The sequence below is a fragment of the Podarcis liolepis genome, assembly GCF_965112155.1.
Source record: "Podarcis liolepis genome assembly, chromosome: 13".
NCBI lineage: Eukaryota > Metazoa > Chordata > Lepidosauria > Squamata > Lacertidae > Podarcis > Podarcis liolepis.
In genome coordinates this window covers 20,661,656-20,686,018 of record NC_139573.1, presented here as the reverse complement: position 1 = coordinate 20,686,018, position 24,363 = coordinate 20,661,656, and the positions used below count along the sequence as shown (strand labels likewise).

The 24,363-nt window shown below is 48.7% G+C and overlaps 1 protein-coding gene across 4 annotated transcripts in view; it reads right to left on the bottom strand.

The window, feature by feature from the left end:
* Positions 1–716: 716 nt before the first annotated feature.
* Positions 717–24,363, bottom strand: part of PTPRH (protein tyrosine phosphatase receptor type H) — a 30,297-nt gene continuing 6,650 nt past the window's right edge. Inside the window, exons 3-19 of one of the 4 annotated variants that reach the window (XM_083471818.1) lie at positions 23,365–23,415; positions 21,109–21,321; positions 19,696–19,944; positions 17,192–17,443; positions 15,906–16,184; positions 14,571–14,846; positions 12,730–12,993; positions 10,965–11,046; positions 9,280–9,327; positions 9,008–9,098; positions 7,406–7,496; positions 6,549–6,625; positions 5,276–5,410; positions 4,090–4,212; positions 2,217–2,377; positions 1,730–1,865; positions 717–1,093 (exon numbers count right to left, since the gene is read on the bottom strand). In XM_083471818.1, the coding sequence (XP_083327944.1) occupies positions 956–1,093; positions 1,730–1,865; positions 2,217–2,377; positions 4,090–4,212; positions 5,276–5,410; positions 6,549–6,625; positions 7,406–7,496; positions 9,008–9,098; positions 9,280–9,327; positions 10,965–11,046; positions 12,730–12,993; positions 14,571–14,846; positions 15,906–16,184; positions 17,192–17,443; positions 19,696–19,944; positions 21,109–21,321; positions 23,365–23,415 (2,666 nt within the window). In that variant the 3' untranslated portion in view covers positions 717–955. The remainder of the gene's footprint in view (positions 1,094–1,729; positions 1,866–2,216; positions 2,378–4,089; positions 4,213–5,275; positions 5,411–6,548; positions 6,626–7,405; positions 7,497–9,007; positions 9,099–9,279; positions 9,328–10,964; positions 11,047–12,729; positions 12,994–14,570; positions 14,847–15,905; positions 16,185–17,191; positions 17,444–19,695; positions 19,945–21,108; positions 21,322–23,364; positions 23,416–24,363) is intronic. The other 3 variants (XM_083471820.1, XM_083471819.1, XM_083471821.1) reach the window with 3 other exon arrangements.

Below are 24,363 nucleotides of genomic sequence, written 5' to 3'. Positions count from 1 at the left end.
TCCAGCTGTGGCTGCAATCCTACACCTCCAGCAAAGTCTACAATCAGTGGGGTGTCCATTTGTAAAATTTCTTCGGTTTGGCAACAGCCCTAATTTGTATAAACAATGACTTGTAAGTCCAGGAAGAGAGAGGCTGTTGACATTTGTGATGGGAGGGAAACTGACAGGGCTTCAAGGCATGAGCTTGAGAAGACGAGGCATCTGGGATACCAGAAGCCATGAGGAGGTTTTATCTACTGAGGATTTTCATACTGAATTTGCACCAACACCCTTTGTATGACCTGTCCTTGAAAATCATGTGGGCGAGCTGTTGCCATCCTCATCTTGGCTCTGGTTGTTGTGGGGATTTCTGCACAGGGCTTGTGTGAATCTGCACTCCTACAGCAAATGAGAATCACCTCTCTGGGATGATACAAGAAATCTTTTGAAAGCAGGGAAAGAATTTCATCCTCTCCAATTCCTTCTGCTTTTGTTCATTACTTTTCTGCTTTTGTTTCATTACTTTGTGAATGGCATTCCCACCCCCCTACTCGTAGGTACGTAGGTTCAGCTTGGACAAAACAGTGGGCATGAGATGGCGCAGGCCCAGTGAGCTTCATGGCTGAACCAAAGTCTCCTGAACCAAAGATTCTTCCTGTAAACACTACAGTGGATTTCATCACCATACCGTCAATATGCAACAAACATGACAAAGAGAGAAGGGGGCAGGGACACACACACACACACACACACACACACACACACACACACCCCTCATCACTTCCTCAGCTGGCTGGCACAATCATGTCAAAACTGGGCTGGGGAAGGGATTCCAAGTGAATTTGCATCTCCTCTAGGAACCAGCCTCTCCCTCCCTAGGGAAGCACATCCCAAAGTCTGCTGTGGTTTTCAGGCCCTTGGGCACATGGGCCTCCTTGGCGCTTGCTGGGAGAAGAAGACCAAAGAAGACAGGCTGTCACACCCGGGAGACCTCGTAGCCTTGCAGGGCCCAGGTGTTTTCATACACTGCCGTGTGCTCCGTCTTCTCACTGTCACTCTGTGGAGGAGGCTGGAGGGCGTCCAGGAGACATTGGTGAAGAAAGACGAACTGGGACTGCGGAGAAAAAAGGTGTTAAGGCTGTGTGGGATTAGAGCACTGCCAGGAGGGCAGAATTTCAACTTGCTTTGTCACATATATAGCTCAGGAAGATTCAGCGCTCTGCCAGGGCAGCTTTGAGCACTTCTTATGTCAAAAAGAGCCCTGCTGGATGAGGCCCAGGGCTCATCTAGTCCAACATCCTGACATCACAGGGGTCAACCAGAGGCCCCCAGTCAATAGGTCGTGCTCCTCTTTACAGATGTGATGGATGGCCCAGATGTTTGCCTGCCTCCTCTTAAGTCATTTAACAGAGAACTGAAGTCTCCAAAGAGAGCCAGAGCGAAGCTGTTTAGTAACTAAAGGGAAAAGGTTAAATCCAGTCAAAGGTGACTCTGGGGTTGCGGCGCTCATCTCGCTTTTCAGGCTGGGGGAGAGAGCGTTTGTCCACAGACAGCTTTTCAGGTCATGTGGCCAACATGACTAGACCACTTCTGGCACAACGGGACACCGTGATGGAAACCAGAGTGCATGGAAACGCCGTTTACCTTCCCACCGCAGTGGTATGTATTTATTTACTTGCACTGGTGTGCTTTTGAACTGCTTGTTCAAGACAGATCTGCTTCACGTAACGACATATTCCGAGCCTCTCACCTCAGTCTGAATCATGAGTGGACGGTTCATCCTCAGCTTCCGAACGAAGGAGAAGACTCCAAGCTCCCCTGTGACCTGGGCTTGGCGCAGCAGGGAGTCCAGGGAGATGAACGTCCCCGTCCGGCCAACACCTGCGCTGGAGAGGGAAGGAGAGGACAGTGTCAACCAAAACTAAGGCCACATTCACACGACACATTTATAGCGCTATGATGCCACTTCAAAGAGTCACGGCTGCCCCCAAAGAATTCTGGGAGCTGTAGTTCGTTAAGGGTGCTGGGAGTTGCTAGGAGACTCCCTATTCCCCTCCCAGAGCCACAATTCCCAGAATTCCCTGGGAAGAGGCGTTATGGATAGTTAAGCCACTTTGGGTTGAAGTGTCTCTGCCGTTTGTGGTCCCTCTGCAGCCTCAGTCCACAGAACCTGTGGCTTACACTTCTCCCTGGCTCTCCCCTGCCCCGATCCTCCCTTCCCCTCCTCTTGGGTTTACCTGCAGTGCACCAGAGCTGGCCCAGCGCCTCTGTGCTCCTCTATGTGGGCCCTCACGAGGTCTCGGAAGTGAAGGATGGTGCTTGTGATTTTGGGCACCCCATGGTCCGGCCACGACGTGTAGTGGTAATGCCTAGCCAGGTGGACCTCGGATAGGTTCACCTGTTGGGACACACACACAATTCAAGCGCTTTCTTCAGAACCACCCCTGGGTTTCACCTCCGTTTCTTTCCAGTTGGCACCTCAACACCCTGAAAGCCGTGGAAGCTCTCAGGTCCTTGTCACACCACGTGGTGATGGCGGGGGGGAAGAGTTTTCGTTTGTTTTTATTTCCAAACTTCTATGATTCTGTATACCGAGGGTGTTTGTAGTTTATTTTGAAGTGGCTCTGTTCCGCTCCCAAACCCAACCACTTGAGCATAGTGTCTGAGATAACAAAGTGGGACCTGCAACAAAATGTTGCAGCGTACCTTCCTCAGGGCTGGGCCAGGAGGTGGAAATCAGGTTCTGTGGGACGAGCCAGTGGTTGAGATAGAAGAGTAAACTACAACCGGAGGATGAACTTCAGGAAGCAGGATCTAGGATCAAGCTGGGATCAGGGCCAAAAACAACCCAATATACAGGAGGCACAGCAGAATTCAGGAAGATCTTGTGGCTCAAGATCAGGAAGCCTCTCTCATATCCTGCCCAGAAACACCATATAACCCATCTAGGTGGGCAGAGTCAGCCTGGGGTCCCTGAGGGCACAGAACCTGCCACCTGCACCACACAAGGTAACAGTTGTCCACACATCCCAGTGGCTCGTGGCACTTCCTAATAGTAGTGCTCTCACTCAGGGTTCCAGCAAGTCAGTCATGGGTTCCTTGCAAGGGGCTCAAACGCCCCTTCTTCTCCCACTTGCCCTCAATTTCCGGCTTTTTTCTGTATTTTTATCTTGTAAACCACTCTGAGATCTTTGGATGTAGGTTGGTATATTATTATTATTATTATTATTATTATTATTATTATTACTACTACTATTACTGTTTTTCAACTAGAAATTGTTTGGGTTTTATAAGGCTGCCCACCCCCCAGTGTTTTAAAGGGTATTTTTGGCTTATGCATGCCTTGGGATTACTTCCACTGGCGGAGGAACAGGAGTGTGGGGGGAGCACACGGTGGCACAATCCCAGTGGGGGGCTATTGTGGCTGCCCCCTCCAGCCCTGGGTGCCACGCCCCCGCAGGCGGTGCCCTACGACCCTCTGGGTGTTGCGCCACGCCCCCGGGACATGCACCACACCCCTGCAAGCAGTGTGCTATGCCCCCAGGACACGCGCCATGCCCCCCAGGACGCACACCAGCCACGCCCCTGCCTACTCTCTGCCCCCACCCCCGTCGGAGTTGGAGCACCGCCACTGATTACTTCCCTCTTGTCCCTCAGTGACTCCCTTTTATTTTGTTGAGTTCACAATTAGAAGGATTATTTCATTATTATCATTTCTAAAGGGATATCTTTAATTAAAATTATGACAACCAGTACCATTATTATCATCACGATTATCGTCACCATTATTATTTATCATCATCATCGTTATTATTAAACAATAACAATTTGATTCACTTCCCAATCGTCACCCTAAGGTCCCAGGATGTGCCCCAGCAATTTAAAATACAACACTAAAGATCAGAAAACTAAGAAAACAAGAGCAGAGTGGGTCTCAAAAATCTACCACTCAGGTGTCAAAAGCGGGAGAAAAGAGACTGCGGAATTGGCAACAGCCTCAGTTGCAATGACAAAGCAGCTGGATAAATATCGCTTCACAGGGCAGTTATTCTGGCAGAAACCATTTGGATGGAACGCCGGGGGAGGCGGTCCTGATCCCTGCTCCGTCACCTGCTTGATAGTGAAATCCCGGATGGTCCAATCAGGGAGGATTGTCTCTGTGACGACGGACACTGTGATGTTGTCGTAGGTGCAGGGTGTGTAGTCCAGAGGCCAGTAGCGTTCACATTTCACCTGACCAGAAGAAGGTTGGGGAAGAGACAAGGGGAGAGCCAAGAACATTAGTGGAAGGACTGGCCTTGTGGAAGAGCGGAGCAACCGTCAAACTTTGGTCAGGTTTTGGTTGGGCTGTTGCAGATCAAGGGCTCTGAAGACCAGGTCTACATCTACGCCCTCCTCACAGAATCTGGGGAGTCGCAAGCTCTTTGGAACGAGCTGCACACTTTTGCTCCCTGCCTGATACTATCTGCTGCCTTTTACAAACATAGAAAAATGTCCAGACAAATTTCCACCACTTCTAGAGAAGAGAAAAGAAGAAAGATTTGCTTATTTGTGTAAGTTGCCCTCAAACGACAACCTACCATTGAATTGCCTGCTTAGCATCATGGCCTCATCCAGAAGGGGTGGGATCACACATGCAACTAATTCATAAAGGAGAAAGGAAACGGGAAATGATGGCACTGAAGAGGATTAAGGAAGAAGATGTGATCAATCTCACAGGTATTGGGGAGGGGGGATTTCTATCCCACTGAAAAAACTAGTTTTGAACAACCCCCCCCAAAAAGTAGGTAATATTTTGTACAGCCCTAGATGGCTTGCCCCTTTTGAATGGGCAAGTAAAGGTAAACGGTAAAGGACCCCTGGATGGTTAAGTCTAGTCAAAGGTGACTATGGGGTGTGAACTCATCTTGCTTTCAGGCCAAGGGAGCCACTGTTTGTCCACAGACAGCTTTCTGGATCATGTGGCCAGCATGACTAAACCGCTTCTGGCGCAACGGGACACCATGACAGAAACCAGAGTGCACGGAAACGCTGTCTACCTTCCCGCCGCAGCAGTACCTATTTCTCTACTTGCACTGGTGTGCTTTCAAACTGCTAGGTTGGCAGGAGCTGGGACAGAGCAACGGAAGCTTACCCCATTGTGGGGATTCGAACCACCAACCTTCCGATCGGCAAGCCCAAGAGGCTCAGTGCTTTACACCATAGCACTACCCACATCCCCTAATGGGCACCCCCCAAGAGGCAGAACATTGTTCAAGAGGTTTCCTGACTCCCAGCTAAACAACACAGTTCTCACCCGTCCGTTCTCGGCACAGTTAGTGAGCATGACCACGGTCTCGATCTGCTGCTCCCATATCATGCGCCAGAAGTCGTACAGTGTCCCAGGCAGTGGGCCTTGGGCTGCTATGAACTCCTTTTCCCTCTCGAAGCCCTGGAGCGAGTAATGAGGAAGGAGAGAGAGGGAGCGCTTTGCGTTAGTACAGAATCAATGGGAAATCCAATGAAGTCACAACGAAGAGTGGCAAAACTTGTTTAGACTGAGAGCCACTTTATGTGGTGGAAAGATGAAGGAGGCCACATTTCAACGGTGGCTGTGGTTCACACACACACATTCACATGCCACTAATATTCACCAGTTATCACATACGCGGGGATACCACCCCTTCCAGCTCCTGCTCAGTCTGCCCTCAGCTGTCCTAATAGAAGTGTTGCCCAGATTTATGTCATTTGTATGCCTTGCCTTTCCATATATTTATTCAAGGTGGCTGCTAACCGAAAATAAAGCAGTATCTGTACATATAATAACAATTCAAGAATGTCGTCACGCTGCACTTTGCTTTGCCACAGACAAGAGAAACTGGGTTCCCAGAGCTGTTGGGCCTCACAGCAATGTCAGAGGGTGAAGAGGAGAGAACCAGAACCAGAACCAGAACCAAAGACAGGCAGGCAGACAGCCCTGACAAGTGAGCAGGCAGCTAAGGCAGGACGCAGAGGTTTGGTGAGCTTTAGGAGAGGAGGGGGTGCTGTTTTTGGTGAAAGTGGGTGCTGCGTGGCTTTGGCAAAGGGTGGTTGGGGTTGGATGGGGGTAGATGGCAAAGAAAACAAGTGTGCAGCCCCTAGTATAATAGCAATAACGTGTCATTAAAAAATGAAACCAGCTCTTAAAATGACAGAGAAAGTAGTAAGAGCCAAAACAAGGATGGCAACCCACAAAAGCTAGCTGAAACAAAAAAGTTTCCATCGCTTGTCTAAAAGCAAGCTATGAAAAGAGAGAATAAGTGTACTCAAAAGTTACTCTGTAGTGAGATGTGCAAAGTCAAAGCAGACTCTCTCTAACCATGAGATTGTTGCTCATTAATGGGAGGTTAATGAACCCTGGGAGAAAACTAGAGACTAGTTGGCATTATATATTGGGGGCTGAGAATATACCGTGCTAAAGTAGAATCCCAAATCTATGCCAAGCTTAACCTAAGTTATAAAGTTTTTGTCAAGGGTGAATCACAAAGGGTCCCAAACCACATCTCACACAAAAATGCAGCCGGGGGGGGGGGGGGACGGACAAGACTCACAGGCATGTAGCTTGCATTGATGTAATCTGAGTTGGGGTCTCCGGATTTGACGGTGAGCTGAACTCGCGAGTGGTCATCTGCAGAGAAGGAACCAAAGGGGTTAAAAGTAAAAGCAGAGAGGGTGAGTTGAAAAATGGATAAAACTGAAAGTAAAGCACCACCAAATATGGATTTACATAACTGAAAAGTGGCAGGAATAAAGTTGAGCAGCAGAGGCAGTGCGGTGTGGTGGTCAGAGCGTCAGACTAGGGTTCAAATCCCCACTCAGTCAAAAAGCTCCCTTTCTCTGGGCCTAGCCTACCTCAGAGGGTTGTTGTGAAGAAAAAAATGGGGGGAAACTTATGTATGCCAAATAATTTTTATATCAAATGAGGGTCAGAAAGTGGCAGACACAGGAATAATAATAATAATAATAATAATAATAATAATAATAATAATAATTTATTTATATCCCGCCTTCCCCAGGGCTCAGAGCGGCTAACAACAATAAAAGTAACACAGTTTACATAAAATCACAAAACAATTAATTAAAATCCAGACCTCGAGGGTCAATGCACATTCCTCCCTATGCCAGAAAAAAAATATCTTTAGTAGTGGGGAATGAGGCTAGAAGTTTTCCGAAGAAGTTCATTGATCTGAGCCAAAGCCTGCCTTAGCCGAGAATTCTGGGTCAAGGGTCGGGTGACTCTCAAGCGCCAATGACAGACCCCTCCCGCCTCCTCCTGCTTGAATCTCTGGTCTTTTGAGGTTATATCTGAAACCACCACTCCATAGTGAGATGCTCAAAATTAAAGCAGACTCCTTTTGTTAAGCGCAACCGACAAAGGAAAAAACAGGGCAGGGGGAACGAAACTGACATGGCAGAACGTTGCTGTAGCGATTCTTGGCTTGATTTTCAGGCCGCTCTGCCACACTCTGGGATTGTCCTGTCCCCACGTCCTGCAGCTGCTGTTATGTGAAAAGAGAAATGGTGAAACAAGAGGCGCAGAGAGCTACGAAACAAGGCGACTCCTTCAGCAAAGCACAAACCCAGCGGTTCTTCTCTGTTTCTCAAAATGTTAAGCAGTATATAAAAATTCTGACAAAAAAGAAAAAAAGAATACAGCCTAAGTATTTAAAATAGTGGATATGAAACGTACTTACCATATTTTTCGCTCTATAGGACGCAATTTTTCCCCTCCAAAAATGAAGGGGAAATGTGTGTGCGTCCTATGGAGCGAATGCAGGCTTTCGCTGAAGCCTGGAGAGCGAGAGGGGTCGGTGCGCACCCACCCCCCTTGCTCTCCAGGCTTCAGGAAGCTATCTGCAAGCCTTGGGAGAGCGGTGGGAGTGCCCGCCGGGCTCCGAAGGCTTGCAGATAGCAGCCTGCAGCCTGAAGCCCGGGGAGCGTGGCGCTGCGCACCCCGGGCTTTGGGCAGCTATCCGCAAGCCTTCGGAGCCCGGAGATTCCGCCGGGCTTCCAAGGCTTGCAGATAGCAGGCAGCAGCCCGAAGCTGTTCTAGCTTCAGGATGGCTGCGCAAACCCTCCGCAGGTCACCCCGCTTCACCCCGCTGCCCTGCGGAGGCTACAAAGGATGTCCCCAAAGCCTCAAGCCTTTGGAGTGCAGCTGAGCTCCAAAGGCTTCAGGGATCTTTGAGGCTGGCGGTGGGGGAAAGCAGCGCTTCCCCCCACTGCCAGCCCCACAAAGTCGGGGGCAGCGGCAAGGCTGCACACAGCCTTTGCTCTGTTCCCCGACCTGCTCTTGAACGCACCTTGAACGCACCTTTTTTTAGAGGGGCAGAACAAGAAAAAAATATTTTTTTTTCTGTTCTCCCCCTCCTGTGGTCCGGTGCGTCCTATAGAGCGAAAAATACGATAAATAGTGGATATGTAAAGTATTTAAAACAGAACGACGGCCGAAATATTTAAAAGAGTAACTGAATAGGATCTGGAATCTCTTATATTTGGCAACAGCTCTCATTTAATTAGTAAAATAAACAAGAGGGAAAGGACACACAAGAGTAATGTTTGTTATGAAAGCTGGGATTTATATTCCGTTTTTAAAGATCTTCTTGAAGCAAATCAACAAATAGATTCAATAAAAATAATAGAAATACAAAAAAAGAGCACTGTCTGGAAGACGCTTAATGCTACTTTGGTAGGGTACTTTAAACTGGGCTTTATTCTTAATTTCTGGAATACCCTTTTCAGTCTAAACCAAGGATGGCAGAGTATTTTCGCTGCGATTTAATTTTAAATAGACGTATCATAGGAATGTAAATGGCTTATACTCAATCAGACCACTGGTCCATCTAGCTCAGTAATGCATACACTGGCTGGCAGCAGCTCTTCAGGGCTTGGGACAAGGGCCTTTCTTTCCCAGCCCTGCCTGGAGACGCCGGGGATCGAACCCAGGACCTTGCGCATGCAAAGCGGGCGCTCTGCCCACCGAGCTACAGATGCCACAGCAACCTTGTACCTGGTATTCCTCTGCAAAACCAAAGCCACTGTTGGAGAAGCGCTCGTGGCAGTAAGCTGGGAAGGCCAACACAGGGACAGAGTCCAGGGCTCTGCAGGGGAGGAAAAGATGGAACGGTTCTCTCTTCAAATCTCAAAGTTTAAGCAGGCAATACATAAATAACTGAGCAATTGTGTCGCAGATAACTCTGTTCTGCCCCCGCCAATAAAGCCTGCCCCCCCCTAAAATAAATCCTGGTTACGTCCACGCACCCCATACCCCTTCATCCTCACCCAGGCAGTCCCATATCTGCTTTCTGTTTCTCCAAGACATTCTTCGTCCTGCAAAGGAGACAGAAAACTAAGCAACGTCTGTCAGTGGCAGGGTTGCCATCTGTCCTCTTTTCCCAGGACACGTCCTCTTTTTCAGGGGTAAAATTTCTGTCCGGGTGGATTTTTGTAAAATTTGCCAAAATGTCTTTCTGGATGAGACATAGACATAACTGGTAGCTGAAGATTTGCTTACCTCTTCTCTTCTCCGCCCCCCCCCCCCGTGCCAGATTTATGTACTGTATAAGCTAAACAAGCTATAGCTTAGGGCCCCACTCTCTTGGGGGCCCCAAAAAAATGTAAAGGAAAAAACACCTGGATGTACATTTCCAAAATAGAAGATAAAAAACAACAAAAAAAACCTACATACAGCAACAGTGTTTTGTGTTGTGTAGGCTCCTGTGATGTACATATTTTGTTATGTGCAAAAGGCTTTAGATACCTGTTAGGTCCATAAATTACCATATAGCATATATTCAACACACAAAACAGCGACACATTGTTGTTGACAAAGGACAGCTGGACATATAAAGGGCCCCATTACCTTCAGTAGCTTAGGGCATCATCAAACCTAAATCTGGCCCGGCCCCTGCAGCAATATGTCACAGCTTCTATAACCTACATTTAGTATTTAAATTGAGAGTTGTCATAGCGTCTTCGTTTTTGTTCTTCAAAACATGGCGACCCTAGTGGTCTCCCCCCTTCCAAAAATAATAATCTCTAATCAGAACGCCGAACAGGGCACTATAGAACTAGAGCCTGCAGTACCCGAAACTCCCACTGGGGGAGCCACGGCACTAGACCAAAGGCCCTTTGTGCCAGTCCATAAGCAGAGCTGTGTGATTTGGAAATTACTGCGTCGCCCAAGGGCCTGTGAGAAATCCACACAGAGAGAAATTGGTCTCCTCTCTCATGACACTAGAACTAGAACATTGTCTCAGGAATTGGGAAATCACCATCTCAAAGGAATGGGCAGACTACCAGGAAAGGCAATCAGATAAGGCATTATCAGATAACCTGGCACAGAAAAAACAACATTCAAATTTCTGTTGTAGACCACCTTTTCTGTGATGTAGGGATGATGTTTGTGGGGGGTGGTCTTGAGCTCCAGGGCAGGGAACTTAAAATGTCTATATAAGGGCAGGCACACCTTTGTTCTGGATCCTCCTCCATCCTCCTGCGTGTGAGGGGAGCACCCTGGTGCAACAGTTCAATAAAGATCAGGCTTACTAGCTGCTTTGCTTCTCAATATTCTCTGGTTGGCCTCTGTTATTTTCTCCTACCGATGGAAAACCTACAAAGGACTCTATAAGGGCTCTATAAGGGAATAAGGGCAGGTTTTGTTCATTACAGTGGGGACAGGATGCTGGACTGATGGACCACTGGCTGGATCCAGGAGGGCTGTTCTTGCACTCTTATGATTTTCTGTAGCTGGAGAGAAGACTTCAGTGCACTGCCTGTCCCTTTGGCCCCCCACCCCTGCAGAGGAAATGCGTCAGGGGGAAATACAAGCCGATAAACGCAGCTTGTTTTCTTTTCCTTTGTGCCTCTGGATTCAGCTTACTGCGGCCCTGATGCTCACCCCCCCCCCCGCCCGCTGGGGTCAATAATGCTGTGCAGCGGAAGCCTGCGATACTGAGCTTGCTCACCTTTTCCTCCAGAAATAGAACAGCAGCAGGCTGAGGAGGCCTGAGAAAAGCAGCACAGGGAGCAGAGTTTCAATGATGACTCCTAAAGACAAAGAAAGAAAATGCTGCTACAAAGTCTGTGTGTGTGTCTAAGTCAGGGATGGGAAACTCGTGGTCCTCCCTGCGTTCATAGAACCAGAGAATTGTAGAGTTGGAAGTGACCAGTGCAGGAATCTGTTACCCTGTGGTCCCTTCTCACTCTTAAAATCTATGATTCTAAGCAGGGTATAAAAGGGACGCGGGTGGTGCTGTGGGTTAAACCACAGGGCCTAGGACTTGCTGATCAGAAGGTCAGTGGTTCGAATCCCCGCGACGGGGTGAGCTCCCATTGCTCAGTCCCTTCTCCTGCCAGCCTGGCAGTTCGAAAGCACATCAAGTGCAAGTAGATAAATAGGTACCACTCCGGTGGGAAGGTAAACGGCATTTCCGTGCACTGCTCTGCTTCGCCAGAAGCGGCTTAGTCATGCTGGCCACATGACCCAGAAGCTGTACGCCGGCTCCCTCGGCCAATAAAGCGAGATGAGCGCTGCAACCCCAGAGTCAGCCACGACTGGACCTAATGGTCAGGGGTCCCTTTACCTTTAAGCAGAGTATAAATGAAGGAAGGTGCACAGGAAAGGAAGGGAGCACAGCTTAGTGGTCTGCTGAGCACCTGCTTGGCATGCAGAACTCCGCAGGTTCAATCCCTGGTAACTCCAATACAGTGGTACCTCAGGTTACAGACACTTCAGGTTACAGACTCTGCTAACCTCAGGTTAAGAACCTTGCTTTAGGATGAGAATAGAAATTGTGTGGCGGCAGCAGGAGGCCCCATTAGCTAAAGTGGTGCTTCGGGTTAAGAACAGTTTCAGGTTAAGAACAGACCTCCAGAATGAACTAAGTTCTTAACCTGAGGTACCACTGTATTATTTTAAAAGGATCAAGTCGCAGGCAATGGGACAGACCCAGAAAGGGCTTTGCTGGTAGGGCTGATGTTGTTGGCCCATCTGGTCCAGCGCCCCATTCTCACAGGGGCCAGCCAGGTGGCTGTGGGAATCTGCAGGCAGAATCCGACCACAAGAACAGCCTCCCCTCCTGTGGGGCTTTCAAGCAATCGGGATTCAGGAACATTGCTGCCTCTGGCCACAGAGACAGAGCATCACTGCTTCTGTGGCTGGTAGTGACTGCTGGGGCTGATGGGAACTGGAGTCCACAGCATCCGGAACCCTGACAATGCCAGACTAAACAAGCCGCTGGTCCCTGGTGTTAAGACGGCTTTGAGCCCTCCCAGGTCTTTTCATGCATTTTGCACAGAACAGCCCGCACCCCTCACCCCAGGCTGCTCTGTGCCTGTTCGCCAAGGGTCAGTAATATCCAAGGCAACACGATGACCAAGTACAACAATGCAATAGTTCTATGTTTTCAAGAGAATCCACCAAGAGTGCACATTTTGGGACTTTCAGAGATTTATAAGATTTCTGTTTATTTGGTTTTGCAGAGAGTTTCATATATTTCATATTGCTCAATGTTCTGTATAGATTTTATAAAGTGTTTATATTGATATTGCATTGTTGTACTTGGTCATTGTGTTGCCTTGGATATTACTGACAATTGTTTGCAACACAGGGGTTTAATTGTTTGGTTACTTGTTCGCCAAGGGTGCCGTCCTTCAGAAAGAGAAGCGTTTTTAAACAGCATGCTTCGCCCCCAGCCTGTCTACTGAAAGGCTTGCTCAGATGTGTCTCACCTGCGTTGCTGGTGGTGCACATCTTCTGGGCGGACGCTGCCTCCTGCTCATACCAGAACGTCTGCACTTGGACCAAGTAGCTCCAGGCGGGTTGCAGGTCGTCAATCTCCGTCTCCTCTTTGCAGATGGTCCATTCCTGGACAAGCTGGTCTGACAGGTAGACCTGCAATTTACTGACCTTGCTGGCTGGGCATGTCCAGGACAATACCAGACGGTCGCCCCACATGGAGGAATCACACTTCAAATTATTCACGTAGTCCGGCTCTGTGCAGGTGGGAAGCAGAGAGTACTGTGGGTATATATATATATATATATATATATATATATATATATATATATAGCATGCCCGCAAACATGTCAATCCCATCCTTTTTTCAATAGGACCTCAATAGGAAATGGATGAAGTTTCCAATTCTATTCTTTATACCCCGCCCATCTGGCTAGGTTTCCCTGGCCACATCTGCCAAAGACAGGCCAGGCCACCCATGAGACAAAATGAGGCAACCACCTTGGCAGGGGCAGACTTTGATAATATGGTACCCTGGGCAAGGATAAAGGCTGGTGAGCCGCCTCCCTTGAATATTTCATATTTTCACAGTAATTCTTTTTGGTACAGTTGCTTTTTTATGGATCTTGTCAGTAGGTACCCATTTAAATATAGGATGATAATTGTTGTTGATGTTGTTATGCTGACCCTGGACAGCGGGATCTACAGGGGCAGCAGATCCGGACGCCAAGGAATGCATCACCTGCTTACAACCAGTCTAGGGGATGGCAGTGCCTGTTAGCTTCCTCCACTTCAGGTGTCAGGGACTGGACGCCCTTCTCCTGAACCTTCCCATGGGCAGGAGGACAGAATAGATTTAGAACAGTGGTTGGCAGAGAGGCATAGTCCAAAGGGGGAAAGCTGGGAAACACTGAGTGAGGCACAACTAGAAGAGGAAACACCAGGAGAGAGAGAGAGAGAGAGAGAGAGAGAGAGAGAGAGAGAGAGAGCTGGCCGATTCAGTGTCATTGGAAAGCATTCCTGCCCACCCCCTTAGATGGGATTTGAGAGTGATAGAACAGAGAGCTCAGCGGCAACAAGCTCAGATTACCCGATGTAGTAGTGATGTCGATTAATGGGGACGGAAGGAGTGAATCCTTACTGGGAGCACTGCCATATTTTAAGAGAAATATGCATTCCTTTGTCTCTCAGTGTGATTATTAAAGAAACTAATTGGTAAGGCGCTCTTTCTTTTGATCTTGGGGATCCTATTCCCCAAAGCCTGACATCAGGTGACATTCACACAACTGGATGGAGGTAGTGATTGCTAAACTGCTCTAGGAACTGTATGTCACGGACTGGTTGGATGCAGAGGAATAGTGGCAGGTGCAGAAGCAGAAGCAGAGGCAGAAGCCAGAGAGCCAGAGAGAGGTAGAGGCAATGAATCATAGTTTGGTCCCACTTGGCAAACCCTCCACCTCCTCTCTGGCGCCCCCTGGTGTTGGGCTCCCTGCCTTCTGCCCACTAGTGAGCACCAGCCACCATTATTGGGTAAGATGGACCAATAGCCTGATTCAGCAACAAGCGACCGGGGGTGGGGGTGGGGTGGGAAGGGGAGGTGAGGCTCAACATCTATGTGTGGCTGGGTTAGACCTTCTCTCTACTAATTTGTAGCATAGACCACTCAATCATTTCACAGTGTGTGTGTTTGTGTGTGTGTGTAGCTCCCCATTGAGCCCCGCTGCCTGTGGAACTCCTGCCATGAAAGTCGATGCTTTCTTGCATGCCAAGCCCCGCTTTTGAGAGAGGATGGGACCGCCCCATTTTCTGCCCCCCCCCCGAAAACTGTAAGTACTTGTAGCCCCTTCTTGCAGAGCGCCAACGCTGTACGCGGTCTTGTTTTCTCCTTCTGCTATGCTCAGCAAAGTGAAGGTGTAGTTGGAGCTTGGAGTGAGACCTCTCAAAGTCATCTCAGTGGAAGTGCCAAGACGCATTTCTTTGTCGTTGGACTCGTTCTGGTTCTTCCACCGGAGCAGAAAGCTGCTGAAAGCTGAGCTCGGCTTCCTCCAGGATAATTCAATTTCTGTCTGGCTGCTATTGCGGACCCTGAAATCTGTAGGGGGCAAGGGGCCTGAAAGGAGGAGGCAAGATTTGTCAGGAGAGCCAAGTCACAAAGAAAGCAGAGGTTGTTGTGTTAGTCTACAAGACGGGAGAACTGCCCCCCACCCACAGTTAGGCAATGCCACCCCTGCTTCATCCAGCCTAATGAAGAGTTCTGTTGAACTCAAAAGCTTACACTGTTTTCTGACATTTGGGTTGGTCCTTATAAAGACATTGCCCAACAGCAGTCACCCCACGCCCCCCATTTACAGAGGTGTCTTTCAAAGACTAGACGCAGCTTCTCCTTTAATGCATGCTCATAAAATGCCACTCTCCTCTCTGTGGACCTGGGACTTCTTTTCTCCAGCTGCTTCTACACTAAGTGTAGAATTTCTTTAAAATGTGAAGAAAAAAGGCACTGACAACAACCTTGTAAGCCATGGCGGACTGAACTGTCATGGGGGCCCCTTCGCAACAACGTCTAGGTAACCACTCTTATCCTCTTCAATGGGGTTGTTCCACAGCAGATTGCCACACCACAACATCTGTGCTACCGTCTCTTGATCTTTGGGATTGTTGAAATATATTCAACAAAAAAATTAATCAAATAGAGTCATGCAACTCAAACTGGGTGTTCTAGACCCCAAAAAGTTTTAAGCACTGTGAACTAAAGTCGCTTCTGGGGCGCCTATAGGATTACGGGCCCTGAAGCTTAAGCTTTGCTAGTTTCATAGGAGATCACAGAATTGTAGAGTTGGAAGGGACCCTGAGGGTCATCTAGTCCAACCCCTTACAATGCAGGAATATGCAGCCGTCCCACACAGGGATCGAACCTGGAACCTTGGCCTTATCACCACCAGGCTCTAAGGAACTGAGCTGATCCACCCTTGCCTGAAAGGTAAAGCTAGGTGGAGTGGCCATGCCTAGCTCAACGTCTCCCAGCGAGTTTCATGGCTGAGTGGAGGTCTGAACCTGGTTCTCCCCACCCCTAGTCCAAGCCTCCAACCACTACACCACACTGCCCAAAGTCCAAGTCACATTGCCATTTCTCCCCCCCCCCCCCCCGCCGGACCATGACAGTTGCACTCACATGTCAGAGCCCATTTGCTGGCTTCTTTGCTCTTAACCCTGCTGATCTCCGAGGCCAGCTTCACTGAGTACAGGATCCCCGGCAGGAGTTGTGTGATGTTGTAGCTGAGGCAATTGACTCCAACCGATTCGCTCCCCGACAGGTTTGCGCCTTTTCCGCTGCACCAGCTCACCCTGTACGAATAGTGTGCGGCATTGCGGTCTTTAGGCCGATCCCAGGAAACAGGGATGCTGTTGGTCTCGCACTGCGACACGCTTATATTCTCAGGAGCATTTGGAGCTGAGGGAAAGAGCAGGCTCACTTAACACACCACTGCAACCCCTGCTGGCCTTGCAGATGTTGGCAGCCCAGCGTCCTTAATCCGAGCAGCACATCCCTCCAAGCCAAAGCCTACGATACTCTCACCTCGTCTCAAAATGGGGGCACCCTCAGGTAGCTGCTAGGACACTGGCGCCCCGGCTGGGCCCAATCCTGATCCCTGCCCCTTTGACTAGTGGTTTGACCACTGAATGACTGGGTCTGGGAGCTGCCGTCTAGAGTTCCCGCAACATCCTATTGCTGCGGTGGGAAATTTGAACGGCGGCCATTTTAATTCCCCACTGTGACTCTGACCTAGCGTTGCTGTGGGAAATTAGAGAATTGGGGGCCCCACAAATCCCTCTCAGGCCTAAAGCTGGTCCTGATGACAGATCCTCCAAGTACCCCCATTTTCCAAGATTAACAGAAGCTGTCCCAGTTTCTGATTTGATCCCAGAATGTCCCACATTTCCTTAGGACGTCCCTGTTGGAGAGGTGTTGGAGGCCAATGGAGTTATGCGACCCCCCGCAAGCCAAGGAGATAAGTAATGATACAACCTTTAGAAGACACCTGAAGGCACCCTTCTGTAGGGAAGTTTTTTAAAAACTAAAAATGTTTAATTATGCTTTTATATAAGTTGGAAGCCACCCAGAGTGGCTGAGGCAACCCAGTCAGATGGGTGCGGTATTAATAATAATAATAATAATAATAATAATAATAATAATAATAATGGAATAGGATGTCCCTATTTTCATTGGAGAAATGTTGGAGGGTATGGGATGGTGTGCTCATGGCTGATGGGAGTTGGAGTCTTGAGGGTCTACAGGTTTCCCCTCCCCCTTCCGCAAGCCACCGCCTCCTCGCTGAGGTCTGTGGTGCTGATATGGGAGCTTGCGAGCGTTTTCTATGTGACTCAATCTACTAGGGGCAGGGGAAAGTTCTCAGGGTCCTGGCTGCTGCTTCCCTTTCTCCCCTGGCCTCAGCCTACCTGTGGTGGCCTGTTTGGTGCTCCCGATGCTGGAGACGTTGTTGGCAGAAACGGCAAAGACCTCAACATTGTATGTGTTGCCTGCTGTCAGGTTGTTCACCCAAAGCAAGCTTCTGAAGGTGTTGTGGCACTCTGGCAAGCAGACATTGTATCTATAGAGGCTGGCATGAGGGTCCTTGGGCGCCGCCCATTCAATCTGCAGCGCGTCCACCGTTTGATTCTGTATATTGATGTACGGGACAGGTGAAGGGCCTGGATTGGAGAAACAGAAGGACCCTCTAGGCTCTTTGATACGAGCAGACCTACAGGTATAAGCTGGTGCTGTAAGAAAATGACACAGTGTGGAGAGCTCCTGTCCAGGGCTCCCACATGCCACATCATTTCCATGATACTACACACACACACACACACACACACACACCCTACCTTCCAGTTTCCCAACTCCTTGCCTCCACACCTGTGAATCATCTGCCCTTGGCTACTGAAATGGCAGTAGCATCATTCCATGGCTACCTGAGCAGAGCCTCTGCTATTTGTTGTGTTATGCGACACTGGCTATATACAACAGGGGCACCCTGGCAGCAGTGCCTACCTAGTTTATGGACTTTGTTCTGAAGGAGGCTCACAGTTCTTTCCGCTGCTGGAGTTCAGGTAGCAAGTAAAGCTTGGGATAAGAGCTCAACTACAGTAGTACCTCGGGTTACAGACACTTCAGGTTGCAGACTGCTAACCCAGAAATATTACCTCGGGTTAAGAATTTTGCTTCAGGATGAGAACAGAAATTGTGCTCTGGCAGTGTGGTAGCAGCAGGAGGCCCCATTAGCTAAAGTGGTGCTTCAGGTTAAGAACAGTTTCAGGTTAAGTACAGACCTCCGGAAGGAATTACGTTTTTATCCTGAGGTACCACTGTACTTACCTTCAATTAACCAACTCTGCTGGTTTACTGCTGCTGTGCTGAAATACTGACTGCCGTTTAATTACATCTAAAAGCTTGCTTTTATATCGCTGCTAAGTTGCCCTGCGGATCCTGATGATCGGGAAGGCAGGGCATAGCTTAAATAAAATGAAATATGCTGCATATCTAACCACACACACACACACACTTATGGATCAATATGAGCATGCACACAGCCAAGCTACCGTATTTTTCGCCCTATAGGACGCACATTTTCCCCTCCAAAAGTGAAGGGAAAATGTGTGTGCGTCCTATGGGGCGAATGCAGGCTTCCGCTGAAGCCTGGAGAGCAAGAGGGGTCGGTGCGCACCGACCCCTCTCGCTCTCCAGGCTTCAGGAAGCTCTGCGCAACCCTCGGGAGACCGGCTCCAAGGGTTGCGCAGAGCTGCCTGCAGTCCTGGGCTCAGCGCAGCTCTGCGCGGCCATCGGGAGCGGGGTGCGGCTCCCGGTGGCTGCGCAGAGCTGCCTCCAGTCCCGGGCTCAGCGCACTTCTCCCCATCGCCAGCCCCACAAGCTCAGGGGACAGCGGGGAGGCGGAGCGCGCCTTCCCGCTGTTCCCTGACCTGGTTCTTCCAGCCCCGCACCTGGGGGGGAAATAATTTTTTTCCCTTTATTTCCCCCCCAAAAAACTAGGTGCGTCCTATGGGCTGGTGCGTCCTAAGGGGTGCAAAATACAGTAGTTAGGATAAAATTTAAGCAGGCTACACTATCAGAACACAAGATAACAACTTGTTCTCTATTCCTCAGTGCTCCAGACATCGCCACACACACCTTGGCTAACATACAGTGCCTTGCAGAGAAGGGAGGGGAAACCCATAGCCCATCGAGACTCCAGCACCCATCAGCCCCAGCCAGCATGGCCAATAGGCAGGGATGATAGGATCTATAGTCCAACAACGAATGGAGGGCCAGGGGTTGCCCACCCTGCTGTCCAAAGACCTGGTTTCAGCTGCTGCTCGCAGAGTGGGGGAAAATAGATATAGATCAGCTGTGTGGGGTAATTAGTAAAAGAATTGGCTGGATCCCTAGATCCAAAGTGCGGAGCTAAACACATTCTCCAGCAAGAGAGAGCCCCCAGCAGTGTTTTAGAAAGTTACAAAAGCAAGCAGCAGTGTAGCGTAGGGATTTAGGCTGTTAAACCTTTTAATATCCTGTTTAGTCTGCTACCAGAGCTTCCCATTTCTACCCCTCTTAGCACTGAACAGACCTTGCACCTTAGAAAGTTTAAAAATGCTTTGCTTACAAAGTTCCAAAGTTTCATGCATTTATCCATGCAGCAGCAAAAGTAAACACAGGCAGAAATTTTGGCTCTAAGCGTGTGGTCTGAGCTTGTAGCGAGCAAACTCAGGTGCCTCCTATCTCACATGGTGAAAAAGACCGAAGAAAAGAGGAAACTTAACTTTCTTCTAAGAGCTGAGGGGGCGTGACCTGGCTGAGTCTAGGAGTACAATTCTGTGGTTTTAACCCCTTCATGCATTAACTAGCCCTAAGCTTGCTTGCTGTGTCTGACTGCAATTTCCCACAAGTAGAAGGTAATGGTGAGACTCACAGGTGAAGGCAGTGATGGATGATTCCTTGCTGCACCGTCCATCCAGTTTTCTGAACACTGTCATGTTGTAGTTCTGCCCAGGAGACAGTTTTGGGATGTTGGCTGTGCAGTTACTGATGCTGGCTTTAAGGACTGTCGTAGCGCTGCCTCTGTGCGCCTTGTAGCAGCAGTCGTTGGAGATTTGCCAGTGAAGAGTTATAGAATGGTTGGTCTGGTCCCTTTGGGTGAGTTTTTGCACAGGGCATGGCTCTGTTCAGAAGCAGAAGCAGAGAATGAGCAATCAATGAGCACTTCAGCCCCACAGACCACCACTCCTTATAGGGAGACCAGGCCCAAATCCATTGCACCTAACACTGGGGCCTGCTCTAGGGGGCCTTTGGACTGCTGCTATTTTGCAGGAGGGACACAAACGCAGCCTCAAACTTTTGGTTTGCGGAAAGAAAGTAGATCGAAGCACTCCATTGCCCTAGCACAACAAATCCACTTAAAAGAAAAAAGAAGAAATGGGGTGTTTGCAGTTTGGAAAGTGATGGATGTGGAGAAAGAAGAAATGGTGGGTCCAGGGGATTCTAAGTCAGTGGCTCTCAAACTCTTCCCACCCCCCACCCCCGGCCCACACTTTGAGAATATATATTTGCTCGTGCCATACAGATATTTTTGTTGACAAAAAATACACTGGAAAACAAAAGGAAACAACTTGCAGCAGTGCTTGATTTATGACTTAAGATGGAATAGCTCAGTTGGTAGAGCGTTAGACTCTTAATCGAGTCTAAGTTGGGCAAAAACATTCCTGCATTGCAGGGGGGTTGGACTAGAATGATGATCCTATGATTCTATGATTTTACTTCGTAATATGAACATAGGACAGTGACGCGGGTGGCGCTGTGGGTTAAACCACAGAGCCTAGGACTTGCCGATCAGAAGGTCAGCGGTTCAAATCCCCGTGACAGGGTGAGCTCCCATTGCTCGGTCCCTGCTCCTGCCAACCTAGCAGTTCGAAAGCACGTCAAAGTGCAAGTAGATAAATAGGTACCGCTCCGGTGGGAAGGTAAACGGCGTTTCCGTGTGCTGCTCTGGTTCGCCAGAAGCTGTACGCCAGCTCCCTCGGCCAATAAAGCGAGATGAGCGCCGCAACCCCAGAGTTGGCCACGACTGGACCTAATGGTCAGGGGTCCCTTTACCTTTTTATGAACATAGGACACCCAGAAAGTATAAAACAATGTAGCTACATATTCTTCAAGTGAAAGAAAATATTTTGATACTATACTACACTGATATGTTTAAATTTATTTTATTTATTTTTTTAAAGGAGGGTCCTTTCATCAGTCTCATTTGCTTTGCAAAGGACCTTCAGCATGCAGAACCCGGGTTCCGTCTTGACGCAGACTTTGGAGTGTGGATTTCTGCCCTTACCTCCGCACTCAAGGCAGTCAGCGAGTGAGGAACAGTTTTTATCCAAGATCACATGCTGTTGGCACCGAGTGGGAAGGCTGGTGCTGTTGACGCAGCCTGGATCCTGGTCCATCACCTCTGGTCTTCTGAAAACTTCTGTGACATTTGCATTATCCAAGGGACAGTACACAACGACAAAGTTTCCACCGACTTCCCCGGGGTATTTGCAGGGATCTGTGGTGGCAACGAAATGAAGGCAGGGGTTAGAGAAGCCTTTCCCCAGTGTGGTGTCCACCAGACACTTGTCTGACTGCAGCTCCCATCGTCCCTGACCAATAGCTGTGCAGGCTGGGGCTGATGGGAACTGGAGTCCAACAACAGAATCTGGAGGATACCAAGGCGGTTGGAGAGCTAGTTTAGGGCGTTAGCCCCGCCGGGTCCTACTGTATTCAGCTCTCCTTCTTGTGGGATGTGAGACATAAGTAGCAGTCAAGTACAATATTCCTTGTTTTCCTAGAGTGGACTTGCGGGGGAAGGTTTGGTCCAGCCAGTTGAAAATTCCTGTTTCTTCCTGGCTGGAACATACTTCCTTTTGCATGTGACTAGAGGTGGGTGTTGCCTTACTTGTCCAGGTAACAAAAGGGCAAGTCACGCAGCACACTCTCCCCCATCGTTGGAACAGCTTTTAGCTAAAATTGCTCTGTTGGCTCTCAGCCAACAGAGGACACTGGGATTATCTCCATATGGGATAGATCCACATGTATATATATACTTTGTAACTAAGTCTGCCTTCACGGATCCAACTGTGAACTGTTGATGTGAGTAAACTTCTTTTATATACTTTACACAAGATTGTGGCATGTTTATTCTTTGAAGAGGGATAGAAGGGAACTTACCAGGAATCTAATATTGAGAGGCTTAAACAAGCCTGCAACCAGCTATCTGCTGTGCATTTAAAAGGGGAATGTAAAACTCTGCTAAGTTATAGAACTTGCTAGCGCAAGTTAGGAAGGATATTAATAAACAAAATATCCTCTCCTGCCTCCCTGAACTCTTCTCTCTTGCCTCCAAGGGCATGGAGGGCTTTGCAGGTTGCAGAGCAAAGAGCACAGAGGGACCTTCCCCAATGGAGCTTAAGACTGCTGGGGAAACAGCTGGCTGGGGAGGAGACTTAGGGGAAAGTGAGAGACCCATATCATCAGTTCTGGCATCTGCTTTACTGAGGCCAGTCTTGCCCGTAGGTTTCTCTGTTTGTATTCTGATTCCACGAATAAAGAATCAACTTTACCACTCGTCTTCGAGTCTCTATTCTGACCTGCAGCTGAACCAGCTCCAACATTGAGCTTCTAATGTTTGTGGCAGATCCACTCCTCGATTCAGGCCAGAATTTAGGGGAAATGTCATAGTCCCCCCCCTCCTTCCCCCCCCCCCCCCCCCCATCCCCCCCCTGGTAGACCTGACATCTCCAGGTAGGCTTTGGAGGGAGAGGTGCCCGTCTAAAGTCCTGGAGAGCTGTCAGTCCCTGTAAACAAGGTGCTGGGAACCTTCAACCCTCCAGATGTTGGTGAACTATAGCTCCCATCAGCCCCAGCAAGCATGGCCAATGGCCAGGGATGATGTGAGCAGTAGTTTCCCAATATCTGGAGGGCCACAGGTTTCTCTCCTGTTCTGTATAGAAGAAGTACATTGCGTGAAACCCCGGAACAGAGCGGCTGCCAACCAGTTTCAATACTAATGAGCTAGAAATTTCAGGGGTCAGCAAACTTTTTCAGCAGGGGGGTGGTCCATAGCTGTCAACGTTTCCCTTTTTTAAAGGGAAATCCCCTTATTCTGAATAGGATTCCTCGCAAGAAAATGGAAAGTTGACCTTGTGGGGGGCCAGACTATATTTTGGAAAAAAATATGAGCGAATCCCTATGCCCCACAAATAATCCAGAGATGCATTTTAAATAAAAGCACACATTCTACTCATGTAAAACACCAGGCAGGCCCCACAAATAGCCCAGAGATGCATTTTAAATCAAAGGACATGTTCTACTCATGTAAAAACACACTGATTCCCGGACTGTCCCCGGGCCGGATTTAGAAGGCGATTGGGCCGGCCCCGGCCCCGGCCCCTGGGCCTTAGTTTGCCTACCCATGAGCTAGATGGATCTGATTCGGCATTAACCAGCTCCTCGTCTTCCTGCTTCAGAAGATATTGAGTTAATATCAGATTAATCCACACCAGGAAGAGGCAACACCAGAAGCCCAGAGAAAGGTTGTTATTCTACTTACCTGCACTTGTTGTGGACGGCTTTGTAGTAGTTATGGATTCTTTATTTTTGCCTGTTTTGGAGATGCGAGACAGAGGGGGAAGAGGCATGTATGAGGAAAGTTGAATCTCCACGATGGATTATTCAGTTTGTGAATAAAATATACAGAATTGCATCTGAAACTAAAAGATCCTCATGCACACAAAGACACAGATTCTCCAGAAAGTGCAAGAGACGAAACCAAGAAGGCATAGAAACAAATTGGTAGCAAGCTGTGCCAAAATGACTCTCTTTAAACCCAAGGAAGGAGGCCGTTTCTTCAAAATCAAAATACTTTTAATAAAGCAAGAAGAGCCCTGCTGGATTGGATTAGTCTCCCAGAATCCTATTTATAGCTGGGGCCAGCTGGAAACCTCAAGGAAACCCACACTGTCCAGGCACAAAGGCAACAGCAGCCTTCTTTATGTTCCTTCCCAGAAATTGGTATTAGTCAACAGCACACTGCCTTTGAACATGGAGGCTCTATTCTGTCTATCCTGGCTGGTGGGCTTTGATAGACTGATCCTCTGCTTGCGAATGAGGCTGCAGTTCAGCAGGAAGGTTCACTTCCAGGCATCTCCAAGTAAGCCTGCGAAAGTCTGAAATCTTAAGAGAGTCACTGCTGGTCACTGAAGACAATCCTAAGGAAGATGGACCCGTGGTCTGATTCAATATAAGGCAAAATTCCTATATTCCTCCGTGAATTTATCTGATCCTTTCCAAAAGCCATCTTTGCTAATGGCCATCTTGTAGTTTAGTCACTAGGATGCTGGGACTAACTTGCCCTTACTTCTTTTGTTTCCCCACTTGTCCCTTCTCACACTAGGTTCTCATTCCTCCAAACAGTCTGGAAACCCTATGGTGGGAAACCATGGGGTAGGGGCATATTGGAGCTGGGGGACAACTGGCGGTGAAAGGGTTAAGTGCCCTCTCAAATTGCCCCCCTCTCAAATCAGGGTTCTCAATATGGAAAATGGCTGTT